Below are 14,725 nucleotides of genomic sequence, written 5' to 3'. Positions count from 1 at the left end.
CTACTTTTTATACAGTAAATTCTTTAACACTATCCATTCTGGCTCAATACCATCTACATGAATGCCTGCACCAGCCAACCTTTCCCTGAAATGTTCCATCAACACAATCACCTGCTCAATGCCAAAATCTGGAAAAAAGAATGTAGTCAATTTAGTGAGTAGGCCTACTTTCAGTTTGAATGATTGAGTTTGGATTTCCTTTCAGTTTGGTACATCATTTTACTTATATTACATTTAAATGTAGTGTTTAAACACTTTCGTATACTTCAGAAACGTTTAATGCATATAAAGTATAAGTGACCACAGCAAACAAGGCTATTTGAACCACAGACCAAGACAAAGCTACAGGATGCATTACTCAAATTTGCAATGAAATTGTTATCATTAATACCATCATCTTCATCAATACTTGTAGGCCAGGATTTGAGGTCAGCAATTCTTGTTGCACTCAACAACCCTTTCTCCACATCCTGAAATCTGTGTTCTAAACTATCAACCAAAGCACCCAGCACCCTTTTCATCTGTGCATCACAGCTGCCATCTCCAGACAGAAGCTCTCCTTGGAAAGAGTCTCCACCCTCACTTACCCTTCTAAGTGCAGGCCCAGGCCTACAAATGTACAAGTTGCTTTGTAATAAAAAAATAAAAACATATGCTGCTAGCAAAGGGATTCAAGCAAGTGAAACTGTGAATATAATCTATAGCTAAGGTTATTCAAGCTACTAAAAATTTAGGAGCAACTATAGACTACCAGCAAGTGATGAGCACATTGAAGAAGCAAACTATGTCAACAATCACCTACTCTAAGCACACATTTTACCTATTTTCTAATTTCTTGATGTTAGCAATTGTGCACTCCAGCTCCTGGTGAACTTCAAACAAACATGTTGCTCTTTTCTGTAGGCACATGGAGAGATTGGTCAAAACAGCCACAACATCAGTCAGGAAATGGGCAAATATTATCACATCTTTAGATCTCAAGAGTTTCACTAGATGCTTGGCTTTGGACTGAGTAGCAGATTGTCCACTACTTCTCAAAGCTGCCTGCAAGAAGTATGAGAAAAAATCACAAAATTTCAACAAATGTGAAAAATAAGCATACGTTTGGATTTCCTTCATCATAAGGCATTTTAACTGGTACTATACAAAAATATTTTTTCAATATTCAAAAAATATATATATTTCTCCAATAAATTTACTGCATATTTTACCTGGCTTAAATGAGTTACAAATGCTTGGTATCCCTTCCAGAGAATATTCAGGGCAGTTTGCACATGCCCTAGCCAGCGTGTACCGCCCACCCTTGTTGGGAGAGCTTGAGAGATCTGCAAGTCTACAAAATTGCTCTTCAATTGTTTCCTTTGAAGAGCACTTTTGTGGTAAAATTTAAACAAACCATCTAATAGATCATTTACTTTGGTGAACATTGGGGCTACCTGAAAAACAACAACAAAAAATCACTTACACCAAAGCAAAACTAAAGTAAAGAATAATCAGTAAATAAACTGTACTGGTATTATGGAACTGGTAGTTTCATGTGACAAAATTGATATATCTAATTTCTGTCCAATTTTGCTTTGTTTCAATTGCCTGATAATGAACAGGATGGAATAACCAACTTAGATCTACTATTTGTTGCACAAAAGTATTTACATGTAATATTCTTGTATGATAATACTTGAGTACGGATATTCTTACCTTGAGAGCGGCTTTATATCCCAATTCCACCCTATGAGAAAAGCACTGCACCATCACTGTTGATTCATTCACATTTCTTCGAAAATGTGAAATGACACCGTTTAAGTGTCCTGTATTTACTGCTGCTCCATCTCCAGCAAAGGCCACAATCCTTTCTAAAACATCCACACGACTGAACTTCAAAGCATTCAAAATTGCGTTATAAATACCAATTGCATTGGCACTCTCGCACTCCACTAGTCCAAGAAAATAACAATAAGTGATGCCTTTAATTGTAAAGTGCATGTAAACAATCTCATTCTCTATGACAGAGATGTCAGTGGAACCATCTGTTTTGACGGTAACAAATTTGGCTTCTTCCAATTTTTCTTCAATTTTGCGCCGCTCCACTTCCGCAATAGCGACCATAAATTCTTTGCAACTTTTGTTGTTGAGATATGTGTTCCCCAAATCCAGTCCTTTTTTCATGTCTAATTGACATTGCCAGACAAAATCGCTTCTTGGTCTTGATTTTTTTGCAATGGCGTGTGCTGATCTAAAAAGTTTGTCTAGTTTGTCCGCCACTGCTCTGTTCAGGCTAAGGAGGGTTTTTTCAGCCGTTGACTCTCCAGCTTTTTTGGTAATAAACGATTCGGCGAATCTGTGTCCTTCGGATTGTTTGTGAATTTTTAAGGCATCGTGCCTTAAATTTTTGCATCCATTAACAAAGGGTCCATTTTTGTATCTGTTAAATTTCCCCGGAATGTTCGATTTTGAAGAAAGCGGGCCGTAAACGGAACGACACGTGTTGCAATATAAAATTTGTCGGTTCTCGTCACATATCAACCACTTGAACTCTGCCCTCCAATTTGGAACTATTGTCCGTTGCCTTTTGTTCTGGTCATAGTCTTTACGAACCTCCGTCGCTGGTCACTTTTCATGATTTTTTTCAGGAAGGCCAAGAAATTTTCGTAGCATGTGGGTGTTTCTAAAGACGTGGAAGTTAAAATGTACGCCACATTAGCTAGCCACATTGTCTTCTTTATCATATTACCGATGTTACCTTGCATTTGATTGGCTTATTGCAGCGAATCTTCCCGCGACAAAAGTCGGAAGTAGTCATTTAATGACGTATAACTGACCTATTTTCCCATATTTGGAATGTTCACGTGAAATTTCCCGCTGTAAAAGTCGGAGGTGATGTAATGACGTATCTCTGACCCATATATTTGGAATGATCATGTGATTTATATTGAAAGCACTTATATATAGTGAAAATCAAAATCAAGAAAGACGCGGTGTTTCACGCTCAGATCTATTGACGACTTCAAAGTGCGGCCCGACCACAGGACGGTCTCCAAATTATTTTTACCCGTCCTTCATGAAATTAGACCGACAAGGACATTGGGACGGGCAGTTATTTCCAACTCTGTATATACACGCTTCTGTATCAAGGTGTGTTTATTTTGAGGGAATATAAGCAGTGTCCAGAGCAAATGCACCTGGGATATATAAAGCTATTATGGACTCACTGATATTCAAACATATGCCCTTAACCTGATTCTGAAATGGAAGATGAGATGTTACTTTTTTTGTTGCTGTTGTGATGCAGACAACAGAAGGCAGCAAGGTGTCAAACTAGGTGCAGGCAGTGGATCTTGAGAAGGAAAAGGCAAGGGGCCTTTCACAATTTACTCAAGGAGCTGGACATGGATGACTTTGCTGGGGGCTGCCAGTTTTCTTTGTTTCTGGCTACTGACACATGCTCATTGTTGGCATGACTTGAGCAATCGGTGCTTGCAGCCCATACACGCTGAGCCATTTCCATCGAGAGGCCAAAAATATCAAACATGCTAGATATTTTGCTCAGCTGCGTAAGAGGCAAAAATCACACTAAAATACCCCCGCAGACGATTAGAAAACAGCACAGCGCAAGTGGCGTGTGCCAAATGCTTACCGTGTGCTTTAGGAATAGAGATAGATACAGAAATTATTGTAAAACTATAATTTCCTCCCTGGGCCCATGGTATGTCGGTACACATTTCACAATCTGTTACGCTCCGCTCTTTTACTCCTTTTCATAAAATTGTTAGGGTGACTCCCGTTAACGCCCAACATAAATACATAATTATTAAACATAGCAAATAATTTTACTTTTCAAATATATTGAATTTATAAATATACTGATAGACAGATCCTACTACATGTACTTAGGTTGGTCCAACTCTGTATGAGATCCTTATACCTTTACTGTCCGACTTGCCTCCTCGAACAGCTAGGAGGTAATTAATCTGAGCAAACATGCAGGTTAATTACCCTGCAGCTGCTGGAGGAGGCGTGACAGACAATTAAGCTGATAACCCACTGATTGCACTTAGGGGAGAAGCTGTGACAGAGTTTCACTGACCCAGCTGCTACAATGTCTGAATCTGATTGCGGTTTCATACTACTGATACATGTTCCTAATATCTGTGTTACCTGTTTGGCAAAATTAAAATTTGGTGTTGATTTTCCTGTCAAGCATAATGTATTATTGTGTCAAATTTGATAAAATTATCCCATTTTGTGCACTTTTCTGTGCTTTTTGTCTGTGCATTTGACAGCTGCCTCATTATCAGTAGGCTTACTTAATGATTCATTACAGGAGTTCAAATGTTATATTTATTTTTCTGTGAGTTTTGTGAATAATTTTTTACACAATGGCATTTTTAGTTCTGGACTTTTCAACTCCCATAATTAGAAATACCAGTGAAATCATCTACAAGGATTGTAGTGTATAGATTGGTGGGGATCATAATGTAAAACATTATGTAATACAGCCTTCAGAAGTGGTCGAATTCTACCCTGTATTTTAAATTCAGTTTATGGCCTTGGGAAAGTATTTAATTTGCTACAATTCTTTATAAAGGGATAGTATTCATTAGCTTTTGACCTCGTTTCAGACCTCATGGTCAGTCTTCTTCAAGGTTTTTTTATTGATCACTTGAGTCAGTTTGAGCACATTCTCTGAAGTCATACAGGACCTTTAACGAATTAGAGGAGGTTGGAACTCTACCATAGGATCTCTGAGTCTCACACACACTTCGGTTTTCTCCTTGTATTTTTCTCTTATAGTGAAAAGCTTACAATTGTGCTTTATGAATCATTGTGTAAAGAATACATATTATTATTTCATTAAAGAAAGAAATCTTAACTGATGATCACATAATAAAGTCACATTATATATATATATATATATATATATATATATATATATCGTGATTGGCTGGAGAGGGACAAAGATCCGAACAGCACCAGATGCATGGTGTGTAAGAAGACATTTAGCTTAGGCAACATGGGAATATGTGCAGTTAAATCCCATGCCACTAAAAGTTTCAAACACATGGAAAACGTCAAGAGATCGAGATTGAGAAAAACCGGGATGCCAATTGCTGTGTTCTTTAATCAGTCCAAAATGGATACCAGTATTGGCAGTAAAGGTAATGAATTTTTATAATCGTTAGTCGGAAATATTGAGATATTGCATTGATGATTTAACGTATCATTAGACCTATGATTAAAACATCATCATTGTTAAAAAGATCTTTTTTACATTATTATTGCCTATATAACTGAAACCTAATGTGACACAAGGTAAAATCCTAAAGTGTTTTTTATCGCAGGTACAAAAATATGCAATACACATTCGAATATTTGATGAAATCTCTAAACAAGACCACACACACCAAACAGATGGATGTTCATATTAGATATTGGGACTCAAAAAACAATCGGGTTCAAACACGATATTTGAACAGTGTCTTTATGGGACATGGAAAAGCAGATGATATGATTAAACACTTTGATGAAGGTGTTGCAAACCTGAAGGGTGTGTTACACAACCTTCTTCAATTGTCAATGGATGGACCACAAGTAAATTGGAAATTCCATCGCATGTTTTGCAAAAATTTAAAAAATTAAACGAGACTTACCTTGGTTAAGTCGAAGTTTGATTTCAATTCTTTGAGTAAAGAATTGAGGGAGGGCTTAACTGAGATCCGGTTGCGCGCGCAGGGCACTTTTCAAAGTGTTTGTCACATTAACCACATGGAATTAATTACATTAATTCCCCACAGTTCTCTTCCTCTATAATACAAGCAATGAGCTGTAACCCAAAGTTGGGTGGGAGGGTGGCAGTTAAGCCCTCCCTCAATTCTTTACTCAAAGAATTGAAATCAAACTTCGACTTAACCAAGGTAAGTCTCGTTTAATTTTTTAAATTCTTTTTCGTAAGAAGAATTTCGTTGGTCTTAACTGAGACTTTAAAGCTTGATGTGACAAACATTTCATTCATTTCAAAAGATTCTTTATTTATCCAGAACTCCATCCTGGAATCTGTCTTGATTACTTACAATGCGCTTGTCATAGAACTTCGCAAAAGTACTTTTCTTAGACCAACCAGCTTTGTCAATAATGACTGATATAGGTACTGCAGAGGCTTTTGCCTTAGAGGTAGCTGCAGCTCTAACACTGTGAGAGCTAAATGTATAAGTGTCTATACCAGCTCTACTCATAACAGTTTTTATCCATCTTGCTACTGTGTCTCTTGCGACATTATGATGTGGTTTCATGTAACTTATTAACAAACGTGCACAGTTCTTGTCATTTCTCATGACTTTTGTGCGAAACAAATATTCCTTCAATACAGTATACACACAAAGCCTCCTGTCTGGAGGGTAGGCCTTAAAAGATACTGAAACAACATTATAACCTGGCCTATTTTGTTTTAAAGAACCATCTAACTTGAACAAAAACTCAGTTCTCAATTTTTTATAACCTTGAAAACTTAACAACTGCAAAGTTTGTGTACGTGCAGCTTGAGTCAGAGCCATGAGCATCACTAGCTTTAATGTCAAATCTTTGAGAGTTATATGCTTAACAGGAGAAAGTTTCCTCAAATATGTCAATACTCTTTCAACATCCCACACCTCTGTGTATCTGGGTTGTGATGGTCTGGCTGCAAACACACCCTACATGTATCTGATAATTAATGGGTGATTTCCAATTCTGAATCCATCAAAGTTTATTCCTAAAGCTGAGAGAGCTCCACGTGCAGTGTTCAAACTCTCATAACCCAAACCTTTATTAAATTGTTCAGTTAAAAACTCGATTACTGCTTCCAAAGTTGGCGAAAGTGGAGTAATCGTCCTTTTACTACAGTACTGAAACCACCTGTTAATGTGTGTGTTATATTGTTTTTGTGTCCCTGTTTTCCAAGACAACATAAGTATTTTGGTAGAGTCCTCTGAAAATCCTCGTTCTCTGAAACTATTCCTGACACTTTGCAAGCAATCAGTCTTAATTTCCCTTCCAAAGGGTGTTTCAACTGCAGGTGAGGAAGTCTTAAAAGATTCTTCTTTTTCTGTATTATGACTGGTTTCTCCACCAACAATTCCATCAGTCTCGGAAACCATGCTTGTGTGGGCCACATTGGTGCTACAATGATTCCCTTGGCTCTGTCCTGTCTGACTTTCTGCACACAGTTTCCCAGTAAGCTAAAAGGTGGAAACAAATAAACTGAGTTAAAAGTTTCCCAGTCAATGGTAAAAGCATCAACAAAAGAGCAGTTTGGATCAGGCTTCCATGAACAATATGTTTCTACTTGAGCATTTATTCTAGATGCAAAGCAGTCTATATCTGGGATTCCCCAAAAATTACATATCTTATGAAAAATCTTGCTGTCTAATTTCCATTCAAGATCATCCTTGAATTCTCTGGAAGCCTTATCTGCTGCCTCATTATTTTTGCCAGCTATATGTGTACATGTTAACCAGACATCATGTGATATACACCAAATCCATATGTCACATGCTACTTTATTACAGTTTTCAGAAACTGTGCCTCCCATGTTGTTAATGTATGACACTGCCGTAGTGTTATCTGACATCACCTTAATATGCTTTGACTTAAGATCACGTTTGAGGGACTTGAGTGCATTCAAAATGGCCATTAATTCTAATACATTAATAGGCAATTTACCCTCTACATCCGTCCATCTACCTCCAAAATTATTGTTTTTATAACTTGCACCCCAACCTAAAGTGGATGCGTCTGTATGTAAAGTCTCTGAGGGGTTTGGTCTAGCAATAACCCTATGCTGGGATTTCAAGTTGACAATCCACCAAATTAAATCTGACCTCATACTGTTTGATATTATCATGGGTGCATCATAGTTACCCTTCGATTCTTGTAAAGCCTTAATCTTTGCTCTTTCTAACTTCCTATAGTACAGTTTGCCATAATCCACAGCTGAAAAACTTGCTACTAACAACCCAATGACTCTCGCCACTTGTCTAATAGGTGCCTTTGAAACATTATACAACTCTTCGCATGCAGAAATTATTTTCTCCTGCCTGTCAAGTGGCAGTGTTACTATCATTCTGTCAGAATCAATAACATTTCCCAAAAATTTTAACTTGCTTGTTGGTCTCAAAACTGATTTGTCTTCATTTATGATGAAACCCAATTTGGACAGAAGTGTAACTGTTGCATTCAAGTTCTCCGTACATTCTAAATCATCACTGCCAATTATTAAACTGTCATCAATGTACCCTGAACTAACATAACCTAAACTTCTCAGTTTCCCAAAAACTGGTTTAAGAAGTTTTGTAAACAACCTTCTTCAATTGTCAATGGATGGACCACAAGTAAATTGGAAATTCCATCGCATGTTTTGCAAAAATTTAAAAAATTAAACGAGACTTACCTTGGTTAAGTCGAAGTTTGATTTCAATTCTTTGAGTAAAGAATTGAGGGAGGGCTTAACTGAGATCCGGTTGCGCGCGCAGGGCACTTTTCAAAGTGTTTGTCACATTAACCACATGGAATTAATTACATTAATTCCCCACAGTTCTCTTCCTCTATAATACAAGCAATGAGCTGTAACCCAAAGTTGGGTGGGAGGGTGGCAGTTAAGCCCTCCCTCAATTCTTTACTCAAAGAATTGAAATCAAACTTCGACTTAACCAAGGTAAGTCTCGTTTAATTTTTTAAATTCTTTTTCGTAAGAAGAATTTCGTTGGTCTTAACTGAGACTTTAAAGCTTGATGTGACAAACATTTCATTCATTTCAAAAGATTCTTTATTTATCCAGAACTCCATCCTGGAATCTGTCTTGATTACTTACAATGCGCTTGTCATAGAACTTCGCAAAAGTACTTTTCTTAGACCAACCAGCTTTGTCAATAATGACTGATATAGGTACTGCAGAGGCTTTTGCCTTAGAGGTAGCTGCAGCTCTAACACTGTGAGAGCTAAATGTATAAGTGTCTATACCAGCTCTACTCATAACAGTTTTTATCCATCTTGCTACTGTGTCTCTTGCGACATTATGATGTGGTTTCATGTAACTTATTAACAAACGTGCACAGTTCTTGTCATTTCTCATGACTTTTGTGCGAAACAAATATTCCTTCAATACAGTATACACACAAAGCCTCCTGTCTGGAGGGTAGGCCTTAAAAGATACTGAAACAACATTATAACCTGGCCTATTTTGTTTTAAAGAACCATCTAACTTGAACAAAAACTCAGTTCTCAATTTTTTATAACCTTGAAAACTTAACAACTGCAAAGTTTGTGTACGTGCAGCTTGAGTCAGAGCCATGAGCATCACTAGCTTTAATGTCAAATCTTTGAGAGTTATATGCTTAACAGGAGAAAGTTTCCTCAAATATGTCAATACTCTTTCAACATCCCACACCTCTGTGTATCTGGGTTGTGATGGTCTGGCTGCAAACACACCCTACATGTATCTGATAATTAATGGGTGATTTCCAATTCTGAATCCATCAAAGTTTATTCCTAAAGCTGAGAGAGCTCCACGTGCAGTGTTCAAACTCTCATAACCCAAACCTTTATTAAATTGTTCAGTTAAAAACTCGATTACTGCTTCCAAAGTTGGCGAAAGTGGAGTAATCGTCCTTTTACTACAGTACTGAAACCACCTGTTAATGTGTGTGTTATATTGTTTTTGTGTCCCTGTTTTCCAAGACAACATAAGTATTTTGGTAGAGTCCTCTGAAAACCCTCGTTCTCTGAAACTATTCCTGACACTTTGCAAGCAATCAGTCTTAATTTCCCTTCCAAAGGGTGTTTCAACTGCAGGTGAGGAAGTCTTAAAAGATTCTTCTTTTTCTGTATTATGACTGGTTTCTCCACCAACAATTCCATCAGTCTCGGAAACCATGCTTGTGTGGGCCACATTGGTGCTACAATGATTCCCTTGGCTCTGTCCTGTCTGACTTTCTGCACACAGTTTCCCAGTAAGCTAAAAGGTGGAAACAAATAAACTGAGTTAAAAGTTTCCCAGTCAATGGTAAAAGCATCAACAAAAGAGCAGTTTGGATCAGGCTTCCATGAACAATATGTTTCTACTTGAGCATTTATTCTAGATGCAAAGCAGTCTATATCTGGGATTCCCCAAAAATTACATATCTTATGAAAAATCTTGCTGTCTAATTTCCATTCAAGATCATCCTTGAATTCTCTGGAAGCCTTATCTGCTGCCTCATTATTTTTGCCAGCTATATGTGTACATGTTAACCAGACATCATGTGATATACACCAAATCCATATGTCACATGCTACTTTATTACAGTTTTCAGAAACTGTGCCTCCCATGTTGTTAATGTATGACACTGCCGTAGTGTTATCTGACATCACCTTAATATGCTTTGACTTAAGATCACGTTTGAGGGACTTGAGTGCATTCAAAATGGCCATTAATTCTAATACATTAATAGGCAATTTACCCTCTACATCCGTCCATCTACCTCCAAAATTATTGTTTTTATAACTTGCACCCCAACCTAAAGTGGATGCGTCTGTATGTAAAGTCTCTGAGGGGTTTGGTCTAGCAATAACCCTATGCTGGGATTTCAAGTTGACAATCCACCAAATTAAATCTGACCTCATACTGTTTGATATTATCATGGGTGCATCATAGTTACCCTTCGATTCTTGTAAAGCCTTAATCTTTGCTCTTTCTAACTTCCTATAGTACAGTTTGCCATAATCCACAGCTGAAAAACTTGCTACTAACAACCCAATGACTCTCGCCACTTGTCTAATAGGTGCCTTTGAAACATTATACAACTCTTCGCATGCAGAAATTATTTTCTCCTGCCTGTCAAGTGGCAGTGTTACTATCATTCTGTCAGAATCAATAACATTTCCCAAAAATTTTAACTTGCTTGTTGGTCTCAAAACTGATTTGTCTTCATTTATGATGAAACCCAATTTGGACAGAAGTGTAACTGTTGCATTCAAGTTCTCCGTACATTCTAAATCATCACTGCCAATTATTAAACTGTCATCAATGTACCCTGAACTAACATAACCTAAACTTCTCAGTTTCCCAAAAACTGGTTTAAGAAGTTTTGTAAACAATCGCGGGCCTTCACTGACCCCATTGGGTAAGCAGGTATATTGGTAGATTTTATCCCTCCACTGGAATCTAAAAAATTTTTGCTGTTCATCTGCAAGTTTAATTGAATAATAAGCATGACGGATATCGACAGACCCCATTTTTACATTTTTGGTTATCAATGGTAGGGTTTTCTCAAAGGTTTCCATCTTAAAATGCTGATATGGAATGAACCGATTTAATTCCTTTAGATTCAGAATTAATCTGTATTCACCATTTTCTTTTTGTCTCAAAAAAATTGGTGATAAAATTTGGCCTGCTTCACTATTCACAGGAATAATCACTTTCATGTCCAATAATTTTTTAATTTCTATGTCAATAATGGACATTTCTAACCTATTAAACTTGCAATTTGATTTCACAATGGCAGGAATCCCACCGTTGAAATCTAGATTAATATGACAATGCTTTACAATGTCAAGAATAAATAGGTCACTTGTAATCAGTTTCCATTGATCAATAAAGTCAGCCAATCTACCTGCTTCAAAATAATTATTTACCTCATTTATTGCTTGGGCAGATTCCTCTGTCCCCTGCGTACATAGTTTTTTGCAAAAGAAGGCCCTGCTCCAGGATCATCCTGCCACACTCTGGGTCTTCCCCCTCCAGTAGGTCGATTAACACCTCTGTACACAGATCCACGGCCTCTGGCACCACGTCCTCTACGCCCTCTGAGAGATCTGTCAAACAATTTATGTTTGATTTTTGAGCAATCCTCTATATCCCTTGCCATTTTGGGAAGATCGTCTCCAAATAAAAATTTTTGGCTGTAAGTCAGCTCATGACTGCAGAGGTGAGCATATTCTCCGCTCAATTGCGGTTTCAAAAAATCTTTCCTTGTCATATTTATCTGCCTGTTCATATGTCCCATGAGTGCTAGGACATCGTTGCAGTTTTCGATCATGCTGCCAGTATGATCACTCGTGTCCTTTTCTGGATTCCTTTCGTATAAGGCCATCTGGTTTACAGTTTTAACTAAAATGTTTGCACCTTTAACCAAAGTATGTGCTATGTTTTGCATTTTCCTATCGTTTGCTTTGGTCCAACCTGGGACCTGGTCCCATATCAACTGGTTGGTTTTCACGACTTGCAGGTAATCACAGTTACCTGGCCTGTGGTTCTGTTTAATCAACTCGTTTAAATGTTGTTCGTCCAGGCCATTCATAAAAAGATCGTTCACAGTTTTGGCCAGCACATCATCCACGTTGTCGGCCATTTCCTCCGACATGTTAAACTTCTTGGCCATGTGCTTAAACAGGTTGTCTTCCGTGTCGGGAAGATACGAGTCCAACTTCCTTTTTTCACCCGTTGTGCCTGCCTCCTCCGGCTCAACACATTCATTATCGACGTAAACTTCGTCGTCATACTGAGAATATTGCGCCTCCATATTATCAATACGGCTGACGATGTTCTCTAACCTGCCGTCCTGAGCGTCCACAGAGGCTTTTAAAGATACAAGTAATGACATAATATTATCCTCTGACGAGGATTTCTCCACAGACTTAGGGTTTTTGGAAGCCGACTTCCCTTTACCCTTCCTGCCATCACTCACGTGTTCAGGTCCATTTTTAGTAATGGTACTACATGTAGTTTCGTCCGCCATGACACCACGTGTTCAGAAGCAGACGACGAAACCTGACTGAAATTGCGCCAAATACCGTTGCAAACGGCAATACCACTGTCTATAACGATATAGCATGCACCACGTGCACAATAAAAATCACCCAAAACCACGTTTCGGTGAAAAAGATCAGCGCCACTAGACAAATTCGCCCTTCAACCAAGGAGTATTGCACCAAGACTCCTTGCTTCAACTAGCGTGCAACCTAAAGTGCCCTGCGCGCGCAACCGGATCTCAGTTAAGACCAACGAAATTCTTCTTACGAAAAAGAATCTTGAAAAGGACTGTAAAGCTAGTATAATTGATATCGGTAGCTGCGGCTTGCATATTATCCATGGTGCATTCAAGGATGGAGCCCATATTTTCGACACTGATCAGATCTTGACCAATTTACACTGGCTATTCAAAGACTCCCCAGCAAGACGACAGGATTTCAAAAATACGACAGGAGTAAGCGATTTTCCCATGAAGTTCTGCGATCATAGATAACTGGAGAATTTATCGGTTGTTACTAGAGCCCTACTCATATGACCATCTATTAAACTCTACGTAGAATCTGTCGAAAAGAAGAAAATAAATCGCCCCTAAAACAAGTCATATTAAGTTATCAAAGATGCCTGCAACAACCCTCTTACTGAAGCTAGCCTAGCGTTCTTCAAGAGAATGGCAAAATCAATAAACCCCTTTCTCACCAAATTCCAGTCAGATAAGCCAATGGTATCATTCCTGTGCAGTAGCATGACAGATCTTATAGAATTGTTATAGTGTAGAATAGAAAGCTACATTTTTCATATAATGAAAATCAGACACTGAATGACTATTGAAAGACTAAGAATTGTTAAAGAAATAGTCAAACCACAAATTTATTTGAATAATTAAAATGTTTTACAGAAAATTTTGTGTTTTCTTTAGGCTTTATAAAATATGACTGTATTATGATCTTAAACTTAATATTCCCTTTCATAAAATATAATTTACAGCTTCAAATATTAGAAAGTTTTTACACCTGAAAATTTAAAAATAATCCTGGAAAAGTCCTGGAAAAATCCTGAAATTTTGTTGAACCTTATGAGTACAAACCCTGCATGAGGATCAAATTTTTACTTCGAGAACTTTTTTTTCGCAAAAGGTTGATAAATTGCCATGAAATGGGTTCTATCAATGGTTTTCAAATTAAAAACCTGCCAATTAACCTTTTCTTCCCTGTTATCTGCCTTTCATGTTCTTTTGTCATGAACCTCCAATTTTACAAGAATTTCTCCTTCTGTGACGATGTAGTGTGTTAGTTGAGATTGTTTTATATTGCTGCTGGTAGATGTCTCTATAAGTAAAGTATAGTCCGGTGTGCAAGTCTGAATCTCCTGTGATTGGTAACTTAAAGGTAAAACTGTTCATTGTATAATTGGTTCTGATTGGTAAATGTGTACTATCTGAACATGTATATAAGACCTTCTAGACCTTCTAGCTCTCTGTCATTGATGCTTAGCTGATGATTAGGTTTACATTTGAAAACCAACATCTGATCACCATGACCTAAATGAATGGTAATTTGTTGGTAGGCCAAGGTAATGTTGGTATTCAAGTTCTGAATACCTTACATAATATCTTGAATGTTGAATGGTTTGAGGATAAATTGGCCAGTCAACTGTGCATCATCCTCATTTGGACCTTTCCAATGGTTAGGCCCCAGTACACACCACAGCGACGCTCCTTCATGGTGAAGGAGTATCATACAGATGACAGTGTGTCCGAAGTTCTTCAGAGATTCCGTGTACAATTCTCAGGCATGTGTTGCCCTTCGAGAGGAACTGTGTACAAAAATGTAAAGAAGTATGAAGCAACAGGCACCAGTAAGAATTTGAACAAGGAGTGATCAGGTTGGAGACGAACTGGGCGATCCGCTGCAAACATTGCAGCTGTTAGAAAGGTACCTGACCAGAATGCAGGTCAGGCAATCAGCA

The 14,725-nt window shown here is 37.8% G+C and overlaps 2 protein-coding genes across 2 annotated transcripts; both read right to left on the bottom strand.

Moving 5' to 3' along the window:
• LOC147764425 (zinc finger protein 862-like) lies at window positions 1-1,659 on the bottom strand. The gene is made up of 3 exons (XM_087012270.1): window positions 821-1,659; window positions 392-609; window positions 1-128 (listed from the first exon to the last, which is right to left on the bottom strand). The coding sequence occupies exons 1-3, from the start codon at window positions 1,120-1,122 to the stop codon at window positions 1-3; spliced, it is 648 nt and encodes a 215-aa protein (XP_086868396.1). The 5' UTR covers window positions 1,123-1,659.
• A 7,190-nt stretch (window positions 1,660-8,849) lies between these two features.
• LOC147764424 (uncharacterized) lies at window positions 8,850-13,044 on the bottom strand. The gene is made up of 2 exons (XM_013538230.3): window positions 11,644-13,044; window positions 8,850-9,985 (listed from the first exon to the last, which is right to left on the bottom strand). The coding sequence occupies exon 1, from the start codon at window positions 12,744-12,746 to the stop codon at window positions 11,649-11,651; it is 1,098 nt and encodes a 365-aa protein (XP_013393684.2). The 5' UTR covers window positions 12,747-13,044; the 3' UTR covers window positions 8,850-9,985; window positions 11,644-11,648.
• Window positions 13,045-14,725: the final 1,681 nt, after the last annotated feature.

This window comes from Lingula anatina, chromosome 1, assembly GCF_051362555.1.
Source record: "Lingula anatina isolate TDL-2025a chromosome 1, LinAna3.0, whole genome shotgun sequence".
NCBI classification, from domain to species: domain Eukaryota; kingdom Metazoa; phylum Brachiopoda; class Lingulata; order Lingulida; family Lingulidae; genus Lingula; species Lingula anatina.
Note: the sequence above shows the minus strand (reverse complement) of the source record. Positions and strands in the feature narration are given on the sequence as shown.